Raw genomic sequence first — 24,251 nt, forward strand, 5'->3', positions numbered from 1 at the left:
TCTTGTATAAGATACTCATATATTAGTGTTAGGAGCATGAAAGTAAGAAAAATAAAAGCTTTATATGAATGTATATAACAGGCATGTACAACTTCGAACAGGTCATGATCTACTCTTTCTAACCAAAAGTGCTAGTGATCTACCACCATGAAAATTAAATTTCAAATTAGTTTCAAATTAAATTTTAACCCAATAAAGTTGGAGGATTCCCCTCCTCCCCCCCATTTTTAATGAACCTTATGTCATTTACTTGGATATGATAAGCTGTTAAGCAAATTAATCAAAAACAGAGCGACGAAGATCCAGTAAGAACTGCGAGGGGAAATGGAAAGTACATTTTTTATTAAAATTTTATTGAGGAATAACTTTCTTTAACTGTCTTAATAACTTTCTTTAACTTTTATTGAGTAATTTGTGTTAAATTTAGGTCAAGTATTGATCCAGATAGATCTTGCACAATCTTTAATATTTTGCTTTTGCTCATTAGTGAGATGTTTGAGCCTGCATTTCATCCACCAGCTTTATGAAGTTGGGTGAATATTGCGTGAGGGCTAATCTCAGGGAATCCTGGAGATGTTCATCTGTCATGTTGAAACGTTGTGTACTCTGTCATTTTCAGATGGGAAAACGCAGCTTCACACAAATAAGTTGAACTGAAACAGGAGTGTACACCTTCACTGCATCTTCTCAAGTTTGGAAATTTGTCTCTAGGTACTAGCTTCCAAAACAATACTTGCTCAGCACGGTTCTTGAGAAAAATGTCATTTTTAAGGGTTAATATTTCTTTTTCAAAGAGATGATTTGTTCAATGAGTAGTTTTTACTGATAGCAGCTGCAGTTTCTTTAATGTCCACATCTACTTTGAATGGGTATGACAAGTACTCCACAACTGTTCCAATTTTTTGGAAGTCACAGAATCTATTTTCGAATTCCTGGATAACAGAACAGATTTCTGTCACATACTTCTCGTTCTGAAAAACAAAATTTGGATATTGTCCCAGATGGTCCTGCATATTAGGAAAATGATCAAAAGTGTTTGCAAGGTCAGTCATCATTAGCTCAAATTTGCTCTTGTAGGATGAAACTACTCATCATCTTGCCAATGCATTTGTTTTTACCTTGTAGTTCAAGGTTCATATCACTTAATTTGCCTGTAAAGTCAGCAAGAAATTCCAGATCGCATAACCACTCTTCATCTACCAGCTCTGCTTGGTCATCTCCCTTCTCCTTCAAAAAACTTCTTATTTTATTCAGCAAATCACGAAATCTTTGCAGAAATTTGTGCCTACTTAACCACCTTACATCTGTGTGCAAAATTATTTCCGCTGCCCCTTCATCAAGAGTAAGATTGAAAAGCCGTCTTTGAAGTGATCTTCCATGAACTGAATTTACAATTTTGAAAGAGATGTCCATGACAGTCTTTGTCTTTGTTAAAATGTACAGCACTATGTATGCCTTTCAGTGCTATAGAAATAATAAATAGTATGAGCAGGAGTAGTATTGAGTCTCTTGCTTGCCAAAACTTGCTGGTGAATGATACAGGGTAAAAAAGGAAATCTGGGAAGTCGTCATGCTGTCTACAGAGGGCCATGAAACCCTTAACCTCACCTGTCATTGCTCTTTCTCCATCAGTAGTGATGGAAACAAGTGTATGCAATGGAAGATTATACTACAGAAAGGACTACAGGGTGAAACTGAAAGAAGCCAAGAGAGAGATACGTTTGGCGAAGGCACAGGCGGAAGAACAAATGGCTAAAAATGTAAAAAAGGGAGATAAAAATTTTTTCAGATATATTAGTGAAAGGAGGAAGATAAAAAATGGAATTGCTAGGCTAAAAGATGCTGGGAACAAATATGTGGAGAGTGATAAGGAGAAAGCAAATGTGCTAAACAAATACTTCTGTTCTGTGTTCACAGAAGAAAATCCTGGAGAAGGACCGAGATTGTCTGGCAAAGTTACACGAGAAAATGGAGTAGATTCTGCGCCGTTCATGGAGGAGGGTGTTTATGAGCAACTTGAAAAACTGAAGGTGGACAAAGCAATGGGACCAGACGGGATCCATCCCAGGATACTAAGGGAGCTCAGAGAGGTTCTGGCGAGTCCTATTAAAGACTTGTTCAACAAATCTCTGGAGACGGGAGTGATTCCTGGGGATTGGAGGAGAGCGGATGTGGTCCCTATTCATAAAAGTGGTCACAGGGTTGAAGCAGGAAACTACAGGCCGGTGAGCCTCACTTCAGTTGTTGGAAAAATAATGGAAGTGTTGCTGAAAGAAAGGATAGTGTATTTCCTTGAATCTAATGGGTTACAGGATCCGAGGCAACATGGCTTTACAAAAGGTAAATCGTGCCAAACGAACCTGATTGAATTTTTTGATTGGGTGACCAGAGAGCTGGATCGAGGACATATGCTAGATGTAATTTACTTGGATTTCAGCAAAGCCTTTGATACAGTTCCTCATAGGAGGCTGTTGAACAAACTTGAAGGGCTGAAGTTAGGACCTAAAGTGGTGAACTGGGTCAGAAACTGGCTGTCGGACAGACGCCAGAGGGTGGTGGTTAATGGAAGTCGCTCGAAGGAAGGAAAGGTGACTAGTGGAGTCCCTCAGGGTTCGGTGCTGGGGCCAATCCTGTTCAATATGTATGTGAGTGACATTGCTGAAGGGTTAGAAGGAAAAGTGTGCCTTTTTGCAGATGATACCAAGATTTGTAACAGAGTAGACACCGAAGAGGGAGTGGAGAATATGAAAAAGGATCTGCAAAAGTTAGAAGAATGGTCTAATGCCTGGCAACTAAAATTCAATGCAAAGAAATGCAGAGTAATGCATTTGGGGATTAATAATAGGAAGGAACCGTATATGCTGGGAGGAGAGAAGCTGATATGCACGGACGGGGAGAGGGACCTTGGGGTGATAGTGTCCGAAGATCTAAAAGCGAAAAAACAGTGTGACAAGGCAGTGGCTGCTGCCAGAAGGATTCTGGGCTGTATAAAGAGAGGCGTAGTCAGTAGAAGGAAGAAGGTGTTGATGCCCCTGTACAGGTCATTGGTGAGGCCCCACTTGGAGTATTGTGTTCAGTTTTGGAGACCGTATCTGGCGAAAGACGTAAGAAGACTTGAGGCGGTCCAGAGGAGGGCGACGAAAATGATAGGAGGCTTGCGCCAGAAGACGTATGAGGAGAGATTGGAAGCTCTGAATATGTATACCCTAGAGGAAAGGAGAGACAGGGGAGATATGATTCAGACGTTCAAATACTTAAAGGGTATTAACGTAGAACAAAATCTTTTCCAGAGAAAGGAAAATGGTAAAACCAGAAGACATAATTTGAGGTTGAGGGGTGGTAGATTCAGGGGCAATGTTAGGAAATTCTACTTTACGGAGAGGGTGGTGGATGCCTGGAATGCGCTCCCGAGAGAGGTGGTGGAGAGTAAAACTGTGACTGAGTTCAAAGAAGCGTGGGATGAACACAGAAGATTTAGAATCAGAAAATAATATTAAAGATTGAACTAGGCCAGTTACTGGGCAGACTTGTACGGTCTGTGTCTGTGCATGGCCGTTTGGAGGAGGATGGGCAGGGGAGGGCTTCAATGGCTGGGAGGGTGTAGATGGGCTGGAGTAAGTCTTAACAGAGATTTCGGCAGTTGGAACCCAAGCACAGTACCGGGTAAAGCTTTGGATTCTCGCCCAGAAATAGCTAAGAAGAAAAAAAAAAAAAAAAAATTTAAATTGAATCAGGTTGGGCAGACTGGATGGACCATTCGGGTCTTTATCTGCCGTCATCTACTATACTATATGTTACTTTGTCACAAAAGAATGGAAAGAACTGAATATTTCCTGACTGGTAGATCTCCCTTTTAAAGAAATCATTCCAAGTAGTTTTTCTTTAACATTGAAGTCTTCAAAAACCATCTGGATAAAGACTAGTAACTGGGCTATGTCTCTTATGTCTGTAGCTTCATCCAGTTGGAATGAGGAAGCAACACAATTTGAAACATCCTCCAACAATTGTTCAGTTGTGTCTCCACACATCTTTTCTATTCGCCGCACAACAGTGTTGTACATCTTGAATAGCAGCTATGATCTCTTTCTTATTTTTAAATCCTTCAAAAAGATTGTCAGCTGCTTCAAGAAAACAATCTTTTACAAATTTCCCTTCAGTTAAATGTTTGCATTTCTTTGCGATCAGGTTTCTGATCTTGAAGGATGCTATGGTTGTATTGACCGAATGTGACCTTGGCTTTGCCATCAACTGTTGCTGAGTAGCCAATTTCGATTTAAGTTCTTTGAGCTTCAGTTTACGAATTTCACTTTTGGGTGGAAAATCAGCATCAAACTTATTGCTATGCAGAGCCTTATAATGACGTTCCAGATTACCCTTTTTGGGCAAGGATACTGGGGAGTTACAAATTAGACAACATTTGTCTTTCACCATGATGAAGTAGTCCATTTTCCATTCATCACGAAAGTGGTAGGTTTTGCTCTTCTTTGGAACACTCATCTTCGTTATACTGGGATGGCTGGATGTAAGAAGGCCAAATCTGCTAAGTTAGTATAAACACTGGCTGAATCTGGTCCAAAACTGTCACTGTCACTGGAGATGCCAAAACTACACATGCAGTTCTAAAAGTAAAAATAAGAATTCATCATACTGGCACCAATAATCAAATACCACCAAACAATCATCAAAAAAACTCAAACACCTGTCCAGCAAACCAGATAAAATCAAATGCCGTCAAACAAGTTCAAATACCACCACACGCGATTTAATAAATTCTGCACACAGTGTAGAATCAACGTAAAGGTAAGGCAAAATAAAATTGCAGTGTAGAATCAGCACAAAGGCTAGGCAAAATAAAATTGCAGAGGCAAGCAAAAGTCACAGTGGTTTAAACCAATTTGAAGACAAAGCATAGGCAAGTTAGAACAAAATTGGAGAAGTCCGCCAAAATCACCAAATTCTTGACACTTTGTTGTGTCTGCCCGAAAGCGTTTAATGAAAGCGAACTATAAAGCGACCAACGACCAGCACATGACACAACTAATACAGTAAGTGTATTCAGGTAAAGCGCGGGCGAATAGATATCACCCAGTATATAACAACTTCTAATGAGTGTTGGGGCGGGGACAGGAATGGGTGATTCTGAGAGGCAGGAGACCAGGTATGATGCTGGGCTTGTGGCGTATCGTCGCAGGGCACGGGCAGGCGGTGGTGGCCCTCCCAAACTATTGGCATGTAAACAACAAGCACCCCAATACACCCACAGGCAAGGAAAAAAGACAGACAAAGGATCAGCAACGGCAGCAAGCCCTCGGCAGATGACCTGCTGGCACGAGCTCTCTCCTAGCGACAGGGCGAGCTGATGGAGAGATGGAGCCAAGTGGGACAAGCGATCTACCTCTGACCCCTCCGCGATCTATAAGTAGATCGCAATCTACCTGTTGGACATGTCTGGTATATTAGAAGGTGATTGTGACAGCTGGTTATTTATTTACTGCTAGTTAGCATACCTTACAGGTGGTATTCACTCTTTGTATACCCTCTGCTGGTATTGTGTTTTCAAGTCTGTTTGCAGTGGCCTTTGTGCATTTATGCGTAACTAACCTTTCTTTGGCTGAACAGGGCAATGTAATGTATTTCATGTTGGTATCATTGCATAAACTCTGGCAGATTTCTGATGCTCAGAGCTACTTCATATTTTAGTTATTAAGAGATAGGGAAGATATGAGATATAAATGTACCATATATACTCGAATATAGGATGAGATTTTTAGGCCAAGAAAATAGGCCAAAAATGTGGGCCTCGTCCTATATTCGGGTCATCACCTGACTACCCCCCCCCCCCCTCCCGGACTTCATACAGGCTTCTGGTAGGTCGGGACAGGAGGGATCCCTCTCGTCTCCCGTCCCGGACACCTAACAATTTTTTTAACTCTTCCCCCCCCCTGCCTGTCTGCCCACCTTTTTTGCAGGTTTTAATCCCTGGTGGTCCAACGGTGTATGGGGCAGGAGCGATCTTTCCATGTTCCTGCCCCGTGCCGAGCCATTGCCTCCAATCTCACAATGTACTTGACAGGACTGAGCTATTCGTACTCCCTGCTTGGCCTCGCACTGCTCTTTGATCAGTTTCCACCAGGAGGTTCCAGGAGGGGGTGGGGGGAGTTAAAAAAATTGGCCAGGATGGGAGATAAGAGGGATCCCTCCTGTCCTGGTCTACCACTAGACCACCAGAGGGGGTACAGGGTAGAAAGGTGGAATAGGGTGCAGAGCCTGGCAGGGAGTGAGGTGGGCTTGCTGCAGAGCCAGGGAAGGAAGGGAGGGCAAGGAAGGGAAGGAAGGGAAATAGGTGCAGAGCCTGGTAGGGCAGGGAAGGAAGGGAGATAGGTGCAGAGCCTGGTAGGGAAAGGGGCTGGGTGCAGAGCCTGGCAGGGAGGGAAGGGACTGGATGCAGAGCCTGGCAGAGAGGGGGGCTGAGTTCAGACCCTGGCAGGGGAGGGCATGAGGGAGGGGACACTGGGTGCTGATCCTGGCAGGGCATGACACTTGAATATTAAGCCCCTGTCTTATATTCAAGTCAACCATTTTTCCTCCTTATGGGGGTCTTGACTTATATTCGGATCGACTTATATTTGAGTATGTATGGTAACAAGTAAATACATATGTCGTACTGATCCATATACTGTACATCTTCAGAAAGCATACAGTCAGAAAATAACACACGTCATTCAACCATTCAGACTGAATTTGTTTTCACTGAATTCATTTGACCTGAATTCTAAAAAGACCTGTAGAACTCCACACACTAAGGCCCCAATTCATTAAAATCAGCGATCGTCGCTAAACCTGTTTTCACAGGTTTAGCTGCGATCGCTGCAAACCGACCCAGTTCACAAAACGGCCTACCACATGTTTTTCCTCTTGATCGCCCATTTTCCGATTCAGCCATGCAAATTTGTAAAATCCCATGCAAACTAGCCAAGCGATTGATTCACTAACATTTGCTTGGCTATTTTGCATCGGGTTTTATGATCCTAAAACCCGACTGCTGTAGACTTGTAGGTAACTATGTTACCTCCATAGAGAAAAATGGGGTAAATGGATAGATAAACAATAACACTTTCCTAATATTTTATATTGCAAACTGATGCTGTAAACATGTTAATGATAACAATTTTCCCAATGACACCTAAGTATTAGCAACTTTATATAAACTATCAGCTAACCCGCATTTCAATCAATCCCAAATACTGCATAAACTAGGAGGCTGATATATCATATAGACCAAAGGATTCAGTTCATAGGACCTCCTATAACTTATATCTTATTTCAAGTCTACATCCTGTGTGATCACTATAATGTAATCATTTATATCGCAACCTCATTCCCATCCCTTAAGTCAACAAAATTGCTCAATTGGTTTGGCATATACCTTATAGTCAAAAAAAGAGAGAACAGTAACACTTATCTTGTATGGTTAAATTGCCATATGCAACACTGGTTTTCAATAGAACACCCGATGGTCAAATAACTTCAGAACATTTCAGTCTGCATAGATCTTCATCGGGGGAATTTAATGATTTGTTGCTGAGCTCTGAACTTAAAAATGCGCTCCCACTGCGTTAACAGGCATGTGTTACCGAAAGGTCTGCCGGGTTATTTTTTTTTTTTAATGGCATAGATATTTTGCGTGTATTACACAAGCAAAATATCTGCTCATAAAAAAAAAAATTAAAAACCCCACTGCTGCCAATGCCCCCCCCCCAAATGACCCCCAACAACCCCCCCCAACACGGTGACCCTAAAACAAAGAAGCTCGCTCACTCCCCCCACCCCAAATAAAATGGCAGGAGGGATGCCCACCCCCTCCTACCCGGAAAGACCTCCCCTGCCCCCAAAGAAAAAGGCAGGAGGGATGCACACTTCCTCCTGCCCTGAAGGTGCATGCTCACCCACTCGCTCGCTCTCTCCCCCCCCAAAAACAGACGGCAGAAGGGATGCCCACTCCCTGTTGCCACCAGACGCCCCCATCCCCCGTAACTTTAAGTTGGGAGCAGGAGGGTTGCTCAGTCTCGCCTGCTCATCCAGCCTCCTTCTGCGCAATGTGGGCCTTAGACCTTGCCCTGGTGCATCATGTGATAAACGGGGAGGGGCCTAAGGCCCTGATTGGCTCAGGTGCCTCGGGCTCCTCTCTTGGGAGGGAGTGGGCCAATGGCAGGAGGGAGTCGACATCCCTTCTGCCATTTTTTGGGGTTCGGGGAAGAGAGAGGGTGCTGTCGGGAGGCTTTATTTTCATTTTTTTGGCAGATATTTTCTGTGTGTAATACACGCAAAATATCTGTGCCATTAAAAATTTTTTTTTTTAAAAAGCCTCCCAACAGAAGCCCTGACAGCAGTGACAGGAAGCTGCTTCACTGAGCGATTGATTCAGTGAGTTTGCATACAAATGATTTGCACATCTGTGCAAATGATGTGCATGCAAACTTGACAGTGAATCAATCACTGTTTAAAAATCGGTTTAAAAATCGCTGTTTAATCACTGTTTAAAAATCGGTCCCTATCTTTAATGAATCTGAGCCTAAAATAAGAACTATGACGGCCAGAGTATATAAACCATTTATCAGCTTTTTTACTACAGGGTGTTAATCCCTAACATGTGGTTAGCGAGTGAGAAAAGGTTAGTGCAAAAATCACTAAAGCATTGTGCAAAATTTTGCTTGTTTTTGCATGCTAATTGCATGCACATTGCTTATTTTTTTTAAACATATTTTTTAAGAGGGGGCTGTAATGTGTGGAGAGTGGATATACCCATGTTATCTGGCTAGCATGTTATAATTAGCACGTGTTAACCGGATAACTCAGAGTTAACATGGGAACACCAATAAGAGGCAATAAGTGCTCTTGTATTAATTTTTTGCAGGTCTTGTGCATTAATGGGAACATTAACATGGAACCTGCAAATTTTTTTAAAAAAATTACCAGGTTAAATCTGTGCTTAGCATGCAGGAAAGCTCTGTGTTAAAATGCATTAAGCCCAACTTTCAGTACACACTAGTAAAAGGGTCCTAAAAAGTCTTAAGATCTTAAAAACAAAACCAAGAGCCAGGTCTCATTAACCTTGGTAAGAATTCTTAAATTTAGAAGAACAGCATGAAATGGCCTCACTAAAATATCCACATATACCCCATCCCTTTTATAAAACCATAGCGCAGTTTGCAGTGCTGGCTGTGGCTATAGAAATGATTAATAGTAAATTTCCTTGCTTACACAGCAAATCATGTTTGGAAGAAGATACAGTAAGTTTAACAAAACTTAGCTAGTGCTTTTATCATTCCCTGTCAGTTGGTATTTTCTGAGAAATGTATGCAGTGAGCCTTCTTTTCCGAAGGAAACAAATCAAATGCTTTTAATTTTGCTGCATTGAAAATTTGTATCAAAATCCTGCAGATGGCTGAGAGAGAGATTCACATTAGCACTGTTTTTCTTGCAAATATCATTTGGTTAAATAAATTTGGCTTTCATGCTTTAGTGCACAGATCTTTCTGCTATATCAGTACAATTTGAAAGGGATTGTGGCAAAGTTGTATTCATTAATAACATAAACCAAAAATCATATTTCACTAACTACATTTTCTAGGCCAGCTGTGTGAAGAAGATATAAATGAATGTAGTTCCAATCCATGCCTGAATAAGGGGAATTGTGTTGATGGTGTCAATTCTTATAACTGTATCTGTTCAAATGGATTCATAGGTGAGTAGGTGTTCTAATATATTTTTAAAAATGTATTGTGAAATGAGCCAGATTTATAAAACTGGAAACTAGGGATGTGCACAGGGGTGAAATCTTAGGTTCATTTAGAATTTTTGACCTTTTTTCCGATCATGGAACTTTTTAACAAGCAAATCTTTCCATGTTAATTTGTAGGTTGGCACACGCTAAATTGGATTTTGGGCACACTAAAAAAATTTTAAGGCATTGATGTTCAAACACATTTGCATGGTTTGTTGTTAGTTCTCTGTCACTCCCCTGTTATGACATGTGCCAGTGATACACTATAAAAAAGGCATGACTATGATTGACACTCTTACGTCCCTATGATATAGCTATTCTGCGCATTTGTCAGTCGTTTTCTCCTACGAGTGATGGATAGTATTACAGTGGACCTCCGTGAAACTCATTTGCATGCAAAATTGTTTGAACATCAATCGCAGTTTTCAAATCGGACAATTTACCGGCACCACAGCGACCCAAAAAATTTTAATGGCGATCTTATAGCATCTGTCTCTTAGTCTCCTTGTATGTACAGCAGGGGTCTCAAAGTCCCTCCTTGAGGGCCGCAATCCAGTCGGGTTTTCAGGATTTCCCCAATGAATATGCATGAGATCTATGTGCATGCACTGCTTTCAATGCATATTCATTGGGGAAATCCTGAAAACCCAACTGGATTGCGGCCCTCAAGGAGGGACTTTGAGATCCCTGATGTACAGTGTTTTACTTTTCTGGGTTGGTGATGGTGAGTTTTAATAATATGAAAGCTAGACAGTACTACTGTTTAGGGTCATATTTCCATTTAAGGCCCTTATATGGAAACAGTATCTCTAACGATGATATTGTGAGATTGCTAATTTGGATCCTGGCAGAGCAACTGAGGAAGCTCCTATCTGACCCACTAAACACCAGAGAATTTCAAAGGTAAGCCTAGAAGGGTAGGGGAAGACTGGGAGTGAGGGCTAATGACTTGAGGACAGTGCTTCAGATGGAGAAGAGAAAACTCCAGGTAGAGATTCAGTTTTTGGGCAAGTCCTTCAGGTTGGGGTTATGGTTAGGAGGCACTATTGGGAGTCTTGATTTGGGGGCACAAGATAAAGCTAGAATTTGAGGGTACCCTGGCCACATCCATTTAGTACAATTGCTAGCTTTTTAAGGTGTATCATAACATAGGGTTGCAGCTTAGTAGCTCATTATTTCCAGGTAGTAAAAAAAACACAGCTTGCATTGTGCTTCCAGATTCTCTAACTGGTGCCCATGTTTGCAGCTACCGATCACATGTAAATCACACGACGGTACCGGTTAGAGAGTCATGTCAGATTCATGCAAAGCTAGGTGGCTGAAATATAGGCCGGAAAACTCTGTCCTACATTTCAGCTGCCTATCTTTGCCAGGGGATCCTGAAATTAGACCCTAGCTTGCATCAGCTAATCACGGCAGGGGAATCCCCAGTCAACTGAGCAGGCAGGACTCGCCAAAACTGCTGCTTCAGGAAGTCCTACTGGCTTAGCTGATCAGGGGAAATTCTGCTGCAATCAGCTCAGCCGACTGTGGCAGGCAGAAGACCCTCCCTCAATCGGCAGGTGGGATGCCCACTTCCTCCTGCCTGAGGACACCCCCCCCCCCAATCAACAGGAGGGATGCCCACTCCCTCCTGTTAGCAGGCCCGCCTCTTCAAAATGGCAGCCTTCCCCTTCTCGGTGCCTCCTGGGATGTATTGGGAGGGGTCCTAAGGCCCTGATTGGCCCAGATGTCTAAGGCCCCTCCTATGGGAGAGGCCTTAGATGCCTGGGCTAATCAGGGCCTTAGGCACCTTCCCGATGCACCCTGGAATGCATCGGGAAGGTGCCTAAGGCCCTGATTGGCCCAGGTGCCTTAGGTCCCTCCCAGTACATCCCAGGGTGCACTGGGAAGGGGAAAGCCTGCTATTTTGAAGAAGTGGGCCTGCCAGCAGGAGGGAATGCTGGTCCTGCAGTAAAGGTTTGGGGGTGTTTTCAGGCAGAAGGGAGTGGGTATTCCTCCAGATGATTGGGAGGAGGGTCTTCTGCCCACTGTAACCAACTGAGCTGATCGCAGCAGGGGAATTTCCTCCAATCAGCTGAGCCGGCAGGACTCCCCGAAGCCGAAGTTTTGAAGAGTCCTGCCGGCTCAGCTGATCAGGGATTCCCCTGCCGCTATCAACTGATAGCAAGCTACAGTTTCAGGATCCCTCTGCAAAGATAGGCGGCTGAAATGTGTTTATTCACCGTGTTATTTTCTAGTTCACAGTGGCAAGAGGGAGTGAGCATCCCTCCTGTCTCTATTTTTGTTCTGGGGGTCATCAATTGGATGGCTCATTTTAATAGTAATGAGATCATTTGCATGCCAGAGACAGAGAATGTACGAATGCACGGAAAACCACATGGTGAGCCGTTTTGTACATTGGGTCAGTAAATTAGGTCGGTTGCTAAACCATTCAAATAGGTTTAGTGACTATCTGTACACGATTGGAGCATTTAGTGCATCTGGGGTTCTAACCCATTAAATTAGATTTGTCTATGTGTTCCACAATTTTATTTTTTATAATTGTTTCCATTATTTTGCCCGGAACTGAAGTCAGGCTTACTGGTCTGTAATTTCACAAATCTCCCCTGGAACATTGGCCACCCTCCAATGTTCAGGTACTACAGACAATTTTAGCAACATATTACAGATCACTAACAGCAGGTCAGCAATTTCATGTTTGAGTTCTTTCAGTATCCTGGGATATATGCCATCCAGTCCAGTTGATTTATCACGTTTTAACTTGTCAATTTGGTTTAGTTCATCTTCCAGATTCACCGAGATTTTTTTCAGTCCCTCTGCATCATCACCCTTGAAAACCATTACCGGTTCAGGTAGATCTCTTGCATCTTCTTCCATAAAGACAGAAGCCCAGATTTCATTCAATAAAGTTTCAAGTTTCAAGTTTATTAGATGGCTTGATTAACCGCCTTAGACAAAGTTTCTAAGCGGTGAACATTTAAAAAAATTACATAGATTAGGTAACAAAAACAGTCCATACAATTAATAAATAAACTTAAAAAACTAAAAATTAACATTGTTAACACAAGGTAAGGAGGGATGAAATACAATTTGTAAAGTAAAGAAGAAACATCAAAGGAAAGTACAAAAGGGTAATAAGACATTAAAGGGGAATTAAAATAAGCAAAGTAATAAGATTAAAAATTAACTTGCAAATGCATCTCTAAAAAGGAAAGTCTTTAATTCGTTTTTAAATTTTAGAAACTCTTTCTCCTCCCGTAAAAACATAGGGAGGGCGTTCCATGTCTGCGGTGCCGTACAAGAGAAGATATATTGTCTCCTAGTATTGATAATTTTTAGAGAAGGAATAGACAAAAGATTTTGTTCGCTTGATCTCAAGGTTCTCTTTGTAGAATAAGGGATAAGTAGTCTAAATAGAAATGCCGGGGACTTATTATATAAAGTTTTAAAAATAATTGTGCATAATTTATGAGTGATTCTGTGTAAAACAGGAAGCCAGTGAGCCTTTTTAAGGAGTGGTGTTACATGATCAAACTTTTTGGATTTAGTTATTAATTTAATTGATGCATTCTGAATAATTTGTAGACGTTTTATTTCTTGTAAAGCAATTCCTTTAAATAGGGAATTGCAATAATCGATTTTAGATATCACCAGAGAATGAATAAGTATATTTAGTGATTTAGGACAGAGAAATTTAGAAATCTCTTCACTATGGCCTTATCCTCCCTGATAGCCCCTTTTGCTTCATGTTCATCCAGCTATCCCATGGATTCCATCACAGATTTCCTGCTTCTGATGTACCTAAAAAAAACTTGTCTTTTCAAATGTAGAGAGATTTCATAGTTGCTGCAAGTGATAGAAACAATTTTTAAAGGTTCTCTGACTTTGTGGAATCCAAGTAAGTGATGAATCTAGCAGAATTATTAATGATGGGTAATGTAATTCTATAGTTTCTGGAAGCATAGTAGAAGAGAGTGGGAGACATAGTGAGGATGGGGTCCCACCATTCTACAGTGGAAAGACGAGAGATGCTTGAGGTAACAGTTAAGTAGTCCTCCCATTATAGTTTTTATTTTATTTTTTACTAAGACAAGGAAGGAACTTGGATTAAAAAAATAAGCAAAATGCTTTTTCCATTGAACCTGTGCCATTGTCTCCTATTTTAGATGTTTAATCAAAAAAAAAAAAAATTCTGAGTGTTTACAGACCAAATTTATGGCCTCAGTTTTCACAGGAATTTTCTTTTTAATTTTCCTATTCTTAGGCACTCACTGTGAAACAGAATCCAATGAATGCTTGTCAAACCCCTGTTTAAACCATGGCATTTGTGAGGATCAAAAAGGTGGTTTCCAGTGTCTGTGTCCAGCTGGATTTACTGGTTCCATTTGTGAAAAGAACATTGATGAATGCCATAGTACACCCTGCAAAAATGGAGCCAAATGCATTGATGGCATTGACAGCTACAGGTGAACTATACTGCTATGATTTGAGACTGCACATTTAAAAATGAGTGCACAGTACAGTGTTAACCTATAAAACAGAAATTACAGATTCTGGTGATTACTTCAACCAATCATATGCCTTCATCACCTTGCACATGAAATCTTTGAATTTTTTCTCATCATTTTCTGAGCAAATACAATGGCCTTAAGCTAACCACATTCAAGTATCTGCAAACCATTCAAATTTATTCTTTTCCCCTTGATCATGTTAAATACCTACAGACCACCTACAGAATTAAGTTTACAATTTTATGTTGAATCGATTTTTATTATCAAAATATACAAAAACACAAACCAACAAACACGAATCACAATTACAAAGGAATAATCAGATACAGGAGATCGGATTCAACACCCCTCCCACCCCACCCCCACCCCAAACTCCCTGATCTGAAAAATAGCAGAACCCTAGTGCAGTAGGCTTGGACTCAGATAACCCACTGCCAACGAGAAAAGCTAAACTCCAACACTGAGAAGAGAGAAAGAAGAAAAAAAAAAAAAAAAAGGGGGGGGGGGAAAGGAATAGAAGGTGCACCTGGTGCCCTCACAAAAATACAACAAGCTCGGGGCCCAGAGAGAATTACAATAAATTCAGGATGTCACTTCGAGCCCGTGGTGATAATGAAAAAAGATAAGAATCCCAGATCCGCAGAAATTGGCGTTTTCTTCGCAGGCTAAAAGACGCATCCTTCCGCTCCAACAGCAGCAGAGCATGCAAACGATTCCTCCAAGCCCAAAAGGAGGGCAAGGTATCTCCAATCCAAACAGCCAGAATCACCTTCTTCCCCAGGACACCCACCCGTCTCATAAACTGCCGCTGACCCGAATCAGACAAACAAAAGGCCTCATATTTATCCAGCAGGAGACCAGCAGCAGAAAGGGGGAGTGCCTTACCAAAAATGCGCTCCTAAGTTTACAATTTTAATAATAACGTGGAGAGCACTTTATTCCAGGCAATCTGCTTACTCATCAAAATGTCCTTAATTCCATATATTCCTGATATATCTCTTCTTTCTCAAAACAAAAATTTGGAAATTTTCTGACTGATATTCAAAGCTGGACAGAAATGGCCACCGATTGATTAAATAGCTTGTTTGCAGCTATCCAGTCATTTCAGCAGCATTTATCCCCCCCCCCCCTTTTTACAAAATCGCACTAGAGGTGTTTAGCACCAGCCAGTATGCTAAATGCTCTGCACTGCCCCAATAGTCATAGAGTTCCTATAAGTGTCACAGCAGCACAGAGCATTTAGCGCACCAGCCAGCTCTAAAAACCTCTAGCATGGTTTTGTAAAAGGAGGAGTTAACCTGGTATCTTCACTGAAAATTAAAAATTAGCACCTAATTTAATAGTGGATAACTTGTGAGCATTTCAGGGGCAGAGGTAGCTTAAGTGCTGATATTTAACCTCTCACTTCATAAGCAAACCACTTAAATTGGGTCACATAAATAGCAGTCCAATCTTTAAGTGCTGTAGGAAGCGATCGTCTGTCCCAAAGCTGTGTGTGGGGACAATGGGACAGGGGATCTAAAAATGGGATGGTCCCGTACAAAACGGGACGTATGGTCACCTTACCTATACCCTTCCCACACCTGCCCCCTTCCTTAGTCTTGGTAAAGTTATGTATAGACAAGCTGTGTATGCATATCAGATGTACAATTTTATCAATGCCTATTTCTCAATAGGTAATGATCTCAATAGGTAATGCTTTGAGAAATCAGGTTGTTTCTCGCAAAACAATTTATGTAGAGCTTGGCAGTGTGTATGTGAAGTGAATGATGGTGTGGGTCAGGCCAATTCCACTGCTTCCAAAGATTAAGCAGGTATTAGATAATCTAGTGTGCATTAAAAGTATATAAATCCAAAGGTTTGTCCCTGCAGTCTACTATTGATAATAAAACTATCTGCAGATATGGTGTTATTTCTCTTCTCTCCCAAGGCGTTTAAGAGATAAAAAACTGGATAACTGAGATGGTTCCAGGAAAAGTACTTTAAAGACTGATATTTAATCACACACTTGCAAGGAAATCTTAAATGGAAAACACCTCCTATATATGCGGTATAGAAACTTATAAATAAATAAATCTATTCACTTAGGAATGTTTTAGACTTTGCTGCCCTCCATACCGTTGTACATGCTGTTATGATGTCTCACATTGATTATTGTAACACTATTTCTCTGAGGACAAGCAGGCATAATATTCTTGCTTGGGTTACATCGTCCTGATTGGACACTACCAAGTGCACTATCACTTTAAATATTTAAGCAGTACTCCTACCATGCACATGCTAGTGCTTTCCCACCCAACATTGGCTTGTGGGACCATCGGTTCTTCATTTTCCGCAGAGCTGAGAAGCTGTGCTTCAGTTTTATATTCAGTGCGTCAAACTTTTGTCTTCCTTTTTTGTTCCTTGCCATACTTATTTTTTTTTAGTATTTTCCTCATATTTTCTTGTTTTCATCATGTTCCAGTATTTTACTGGCACAACAAATAGCCAACATACAAGAAAATGAAATACCAGCGGATATGATTTGGAACTCCTTTCAAGTTCTAGAATGGAATAATTACATCAAACTATCTAACAAGTACACTAAATCACACTGCATTCTGGATCCCTGTCCCCCTGACATTATGAAAGCAGCCCCATTAAACTTTAAACTAACATTGTGGAACTCTCTGACTGATAATTTTAAAAATGGAAAATTCCTAACTAATAACGGTCACATTATTAACCCAATTCCAAAAAATCGTAAACAATCCTTGGCATCGGTAACCAACTATAGATCAGTAGCATCCATCCCACTCTTTGTAAAAATCATGGAAAGTTTGTTACATACCCAATCGATCAATTCTCTCTTTTACATGAATCCCAATCTGGCTTCAGACCTCTGTTTAGCACCGAGACAGTGATTGCGGCGATCCTGGATTACTTACGCTCCTTATTCAGCAAGGGCCATAACACCCTGATCATGCAATTTGACATGAGTTCAGCCTTTGACTTAGTCAATTATGAGAAATTGTTACAATGCTTAGACGCAATTGGCATCAGAGGTGAGGTATTAGACTGGTTCCAAGGTTTCCTTATGTTCCGCACCTATCAAGTACGTTTCAATTACAACCTCTCTAATACCTGGAGAAACCCATCTGGCGTTCCACAGGGGTCACCATTATCCCTACTGCTCTTCAATGTTTACATGTCATCACTAGGTGCACAGCTGGCCCAGTGAGGTATAGAATTATTCAGTTATGCAGATGACTTTACAATCATTATCCCGTTCGCTACTTCTCTCCCTGAAGCTACCCCCATGGCAACAGAAGTACTAAACTTGATGGAACAATGGACAACAGAATTCAGACTGAAGCTTAATCAGAAAAAAACTAAATTCTTCGTGGCCTCACCACACCCACTTGTCACCACAGCATCACTATGCATCAACAAACTCAGCTACCTACAATGAAGGTTCTGGAGATAATACTGGACCAAGGCCTAACCATGAAAGACGAGACGTTCAAGTATCTTACGGGCCGCATCGAGGCGGAGGAAGATATCTTCTTTTTCAAGGGTCCCACGACAACAAGAGGGCATCCGTTGAAAATCAGGGGCGGGAAACTACGAGGTGACACCAGGAAATTCTTTTTCACTGAAAGAGTGGTTGATCGCTGGAATAGTCTTCCACTACAGGTGATTGAGGCCAGCAGCGTGCCTGATTTTAAGGCCAAATGAGATCGGCACATGGGATCTATTCACAGGGCAAAGGTAGGGGAGGGACATTAAGGTGGGCAGACTAGATGGGCCGTGGGTCCTTATCTGCCGTCTATTTCTATGTTTCTATGTAAGTGAGCTCCCTAGTCAGAAAGGGTTTTTTTACTCTCTGGAAGCTTAGGTCTATTAGAGCATACTTTGACGCTTCATCATTCAGAATTCTGGTATAATCCCTAATACTAAGCCATCTCGATTAACATCGCCCATCTGGCAATCTCCCAGAATAACATGCAGAGACTGCAACTGGTGCAGAATGCGGCAGTCAGGTTGATCCTTGGATTGAAGAAGTCTGATCACATAACCCCTTCCTACCAACTCCTACACTGGCTGCCGATGGAGGCACGTTCGAAGTTCAAGCTGGGATGTCTTTGCTTTAAGGTACTATCTGGTTTAGCCCTTAAATATATAATTGACCTCTTCTACTTCTCAATCAATAGACATAAGAGAAGTACACACCTGAAGTTCATCTCCCCACCGGTTAGAGGATGTAAATTTAAAATACGCCATCAACATCTTCTCTCTTACTAGGTGGCTTTATGGGGCAAAGACCTGGAAAAACTAATTATAAACACAAATAACTATGGTGTATTTAGGAAACACCTAAAGACATACCTGTTCTTGAAATACCTAGGTAGCGGATCTGTACAATCTCTCCCATCACAATCTCCCATCTCAATCCCCTCCATTACAACTGTTCTCTTAAACTGTTAGCCACTATTCTTCAACTATGTAAGTTCTACTCAATTTGTAGCATCTTTCTAATCATTGTAAACCACATAGAACTTCACGGTCCTGCAGTATATAAACTGTTATTATTATTATTTAGTTCATTTTTGTCAGTTTTTCATGTTTGCCTTCAGGCCACTCCAAGGTCTTTTTCTTCCCTGGAACATTGACTGTTTTTGGCATTCTATTTGCTCGATATTCCTAAGCCATTGAACCCTTTGACTTACGGCCTCTTTTACAAAGCCGCGCTAGTGGCTGCACTGTGCTAATGGCCCCGAAGCCCATAGAGATTTAAAGGGCTTCAGGGCTGTTGCCGTGTGACTTTGTAAAAGAGGCCGTTAGTGTCAGCTGTTTTCTCCTCTTTGTCAAAGATGGTACTGAGTGGCTTGCAGACCTGATATGGTCCATGTTTTGGCATTAAAGTCTGCCTCAGGAGTGCAAGAAACATCCAGGAGGTGATAGTCTTATAGTGTCGATGGTAAGACTGAAAATGCCTTATTCGATTATTCAGGAGCAATACCAGAACAATAAAATCCCTCCTGGCACAAATCATCGGTTCAAAAAACTGTGTCGGAGCGTCTTTTTAAACACTCTGACAGAAAGCTTTTTGAACTGACAATTTGTCCCAGGAAGGATCTTATTGTTCTGGTATTCCTCCTTCTCTTCCCTTCCCCTGTACCTCTAGTTGTTCATCGCCGTGAGCAACAAGAACTTCAACATGCTCCTCACGACTCCATTGGCTCTCCCTGTGATGTCACTTCCTATGCGTGGCACCCGGAAGTGATGTCAGCAGGAGATACGACATGGTCGTGAGGAGCACTTTGAAGTTGTTGCTCATGGCGGTGAACAACTTGAGGTATAAGGGAAGGGGGCGCACGCATGGCAAGAGGAGGAGTAGGAAGAGGTGAGGGGGCAGAGAGGAAGAGGGGTGCTTGTGCCCCCCACCAGCACTGCTTTCAATGCATATTCCTTGGAGAAATCCGGAAAACCTGACTGGATTCAGCCCTCAAGGAGGGACTTTGGGGCCCCCTGGCCTAGTATCTCAATAATGTAGCAGAATGCTTGTGGGGAGCCTCTTGAAGGAGCTGGCACTATTCTAATTGCAGTAGTTACTGTGCATATGTAAGCCACAAATATATTCTCCTCCCCTGTCAAATCTTACAAGAGTTAATTCAGAAGACAGGCTACCATAGATTTTCATATGCCCTTTACCAAAATGAGATGGAGCTTTACACTGAGCCTATTCCAGAATAAGTTCAGAAATAAAGATTTTTTTTTTAAAGCGGGTGAGGGCCGTCACCAATCACAGCCCCCCAATTCACCCCAACTTCAAACAGCAACACTCCCACCCACTCTGGGGTTATCATATGGCTCCAGAAAAAGGAGAATGGATATGAGACATCCAAGTTTTATTTCCATTGTCTCCAGTAACATAAACGGAAAATTTATTGCTTGATCAAGTTAGTGACTCAAGTAGTTCAGTTTCAGAGAGCAGGAAAACATCTCATGCTAGAACCTAGCTGCTGCTTGTATGATTGTAATGAAGATTTAAGCAAAATAGTACAGTTTACTTTTGTCTCCCCTTAGTTCCATTATTCACATTTGGGTCAATAATGCTCTTTCTTTACGAGTGAGCATGAAAATGATCATTTTATGTGCTTTTCCTTAGGTGTCACTGTACAACAGGATACACTGGGGTGAACTGTGAAATAAACTTTAATGAATGTGAGTCCAATCCATGCTTAAATCAAGCAACCTGTGTGGATGCCTTGGACTCCTACATCTGCAAGTGTACACCTGGCTTTACGGGCAGAAGGTGTGAAACAGGTATACACAGTCTTAATGTGTCAGCAGAAAGGTGATATACGATGCAAATTGTACCTTGATTTCTTATGATACAGTGTAGAAGCAATTTTCAAACTAATTCTACAGAGAAACCCTTGATAATTGCCTTCCTACAGGGTTGGGAGGAGATGAGCCCCTGGGGGCAAGGCCAGGTCTGGTAAAGTGTATTCCTGGGGAGTTTATCTAAAACTCCCTATACATAATTCCCAGTGGGCAGATTGCACCTGCAAAACTGCAGATAACCTTCATGCTCTAAACCTCCACTGAGCTATAGATTTTCATAGAGAAACTCCATAAGGAGTTTACTTTTGAAAATAACTGGGGGATGCACTAAAATCAGCAATCTTCATTAAACCTGTTTTCACAGTTTTAGCAACGATTGCTGATAACCGACCTGATGCACAAAATGTCCCACCTTGTGTTTTTCCCCTCGATCGCCCATGCTACCGACAGGTCTGCCTGGGGGGTTTTTTCGGGGGAGGTTTCAATGGCACAGATATTTTGCGTGTATTGCACACACAAAATATCGGTCTCATTAAAAAAAAGTCCCCCACTGCCAACGACGGCCCTCCCAACTAAGCGCCCCCAACCCAAAACAAATGGCAGGAGGAATTCCCACTCCCTCCTGCCACCGGAGGCCCCCCTCAGCCCCCCCCCGGTACCTTTTAAGTTGGGAGCAGGGTGCTCAGTCTCTCCTGCTCCACTGAGGCCACCATCTGCAATGCGGGCCTTAGGCCCCTCACCGGTGCATCATATGATGCACGGGGAGGGGCCTAAGGTCCTTATTATCTCAGATGCTTCAGGCCCCTCTCTGTGGGAGGGGTCTTAGGTATCTGAGCCAATCTGGGATTTCCTTAGGCTCCCTCTCTATCCCAGATACAAGAGGGAGGAGCCTAAGGTCCTGATTGGCTTGTCTGAGCCGATCAGGGCCTTAAGCTCCTCTCCCTTGTATCCAGGATACAGAGGGAGTCTAATGAAGTCCCTGATTGGCTCAGACACCTAAGACCCCTCCCAAGAGAAGGGGCCTGAGGCACCTGTACCAATCAGGGCATTAAGGCCCTACCCGGTGCATCATGTAATGCATGGGAGGGGCCTAAGGCCCTGATTGGTTCAGATGCCCCAGGCCCTTCTCTATGGAAGGGTCTTGGGTGTCTGAGCCAATCAGGGACTTCCTTGGGCTCCCTTTGTATCCTGGATATAAGGGGGAGGAGCCTAAGGCCCTGATCGGCTCAATCAAGCCAATCAGGGCCTTAGGCTCCTCCTCCTTGTATCCAGGATAGAGAGGGAGCTTAAGGAATCCCTGATTTGCTCAGATGCCTAAGACTGCTCCCACATGGAGGGGCCTGAGGCATCTGAGATAATCAGGACCTTAGGCCCCTCCCCGTGCATCACATGATGCACCGGGGAGGGGCCTAAGGCCCACATTGAAGATGGCGGCCTCGGTGGAGCTTGACTGAGCCAATCAGGGCCTTAGGTTCCTCACCTTTGTATCCAGGATACAGAGGGAGCCTAAGAAAGTCCGTGATTGGCTCAGACACCTAAGACCCCTCCCAAGAGAAGGGGCCTGAGGTGTCTGAACCAACCAGGGCCCTAGGCCCCTCTCCATGCATTACACCAGGTAGGCCCCTCTCCATGCCTTAGGCCCCAGGTAGGGGCCTAAGGCTCACATTGCAGGCGATGGCCTCAGAGGAGCGGGAGGGACTGAGCACCCCTCCTGTTCCCAACATAAAAGATACTGGGGGTTTGGGGGGCCCTCTGGTGGCAGGAGGGAGTGGGTATTTCTCCTGCCATTTTTTCAGTTCAGGGGTGGGTGGGGTGTATCTTCCAGTGGAAGGAGGGAGTGGACATCCCTCTTGCCTTTTTTTTTTTTGTTCAGGAGGAGCGGTGGCTTGGGGGTGCCGGTACAGGGGGGGGTGGGCATGGTACGGGGGGGGGGTGGTGGATTTTTTTCTTTTTTTAATGGGACAGATTGTACATGTTTAACAACATCTCTATTGGGATGCCTTAACTTTCCTGTTTTGAAAGTATCCTTCAAAGATACCTTACTCTGATCCATGTGCTCCTGAACAACTATTTGTTTCCCCCATTTTGCTTTAAAAGCTGCTCTGTCTTCTTTTAAATGTTAGTTAAGGTGGAGTCTATAAACATGCCAAATGATTGAATCACCAACTAAAACAGCCATCCCAACCCTTTCCTCCTGGGCAGAAACCCTGGAGACACATCCTTGGTACAAGAGGATGTTTCATCCACTGGGGGGCAGGTCCAGGCTGCAAGATCACTTCCTGCTTTACCAGGGTGATGCTGTTCTTTTTGGTGACAGCTTTTCTCCAAGGCAGTATGGGGTCTGCTGGGCTGGGAGTGGGCCTTAGCTACTATATCCCTATAGGTTTCTTGCTTTCCTAAGTGATACTCTAGCCTCAAGAGATAGACACTCATTCTGAGCTCCATGCACTGAGAGCACATTTATAACCTCTTGTAAACTGGGAGATGATCATACATGGGACACTCAATGCAAAAGTATATGTGGCGCACAGTGAAAAAAGACCAGAAAGCACCTCTCTCACTGTTGGACTGTTGTCTGCATCTTAATATTAGGGAGTGGTTTAATTATTTATAACTTTTCTATCGCGTTCTCCCCAAAGAGCTCAGAACATAATGTACATTGTATGCTTTTATTTGGTGTTTGCTTGTAAGCAAGTGCAAAAACATTATTTATGGCAAATCACTTTTGAAAATACTCTGTAATAACAAACCTCCCTCTTTTTCTCTTAATTAGGATACTTTACCATAAATTAAGAGATGTGCCAGGGGTGGATGGGAGTTGTGAAGGGTGGGCGGGAAAGAAGATTGAACTAGAGACCCTGCTAAGCAATTGACTGCAAAAACCCGAAGAAACGGTATAGTTTCGGGGGTGAAGAACTTATGTGCATGACAGAAGAACCGGACTTGGGCATGATTGTATGTGATGATTTTAAGGTGAGCAAACATGTTGAAAAGGTGACGGTGAACACTAGAAGGATTCTAGGGTGCATAGGAAAAGAAATGGCCAGTCGGAAAAAGGAGGTATTGATTCCCCTGTATAATACTCTAGTGAGACTTCATTTAGAATATTGTGTACAATTCTAGAGACCACATCTTCAAAAAGATATAAAAAGGATAGAGTCGGTCCAGAGGAAGGCTACTAAAATGGTGTGTGGTCTTCGTAATAAGGTGTATTGGACAGATTTAAAGATCTCAATATGTATACTTTAGAGGAAAGGTGGAAGAGGGGTGATATGATAGAGACGTTTAAAGAAGAGAGGAAGAAGCGATATGGATTGCTCTGAAAAGAGAAGATGGAACTTCTATCTACGTGGGTGTAATCTACAGACCTCTGACTCAATCGCAGCAAATTGATAAGGATCTGATTATGGATATCCAAAAGTTTGGAGGTGCTGCTGTTGGGAGATTTCAACCTGCCGGATGCGAACTTGAATGCTCCGTCTGTGGAATCAGAAAGAAGTAGGGAGATTGTGGATGCCTTTCAAGAGGCACTGCTCAGACAAATGGTGAGGGAACCCATAAGGGAAAAAGCGATATTGGATATGGTCTTCACAAATGGAGAGAGTATCTCTAATGTTCGAGTG

General features: G+C 42.5%; 1 protein-coding gene across 2 annotated transcripts in view; it reads left to right on the forward strand.

The window, feature by feature from the left end:
• SVEP1 (sushi, von Willebrand factor type A, EGF and pentraxin domain containing 1) overlaps nucleotides 1–24,251 on the forward strand; it is a 430,677-nt gene that overhangs the window by 211,061 nt on the left and 195,365 nt on the right. For both annotated transcript variants that reach the window (XM_033926500.1, XM_033926511.1), the window contains exons 23-25: nucleotides 9,632–9,745; nucleotides 14,052–14,253; nucleotides 20,450–20,607. In XM_033926500.1, coding sequence (XP_033782391.1) covers nucleotides 9,632–9,745; nucleotides 14,052–14,253; nucleotides 20,450–20,607 — 474 coding nt within the window. The remainder of the gene's footprint in view (nucleotides 1–9,631; nucleotides 9,746–14,051; nucleotides 14,254–20,449; nucleotides 20,608–24,251) is intronic.

The sequence above is a fragment of the Geotrypetes seraphini genome, chromosome 1, assembly GCF_902459505.1.
Source record: "Geotrypetes seraphini chromosome 1, aGeoSer1.1, whole genome shotgun sequence".
In the NCBI taxonomy this organism is placed as follows: domain Eukaryota; kingdom Metazoa; phylum Chordata; class Amphibia; order Gymnophiona; family Dermophiidae; genus Geotrypetes; species Geotrypetes seraphini.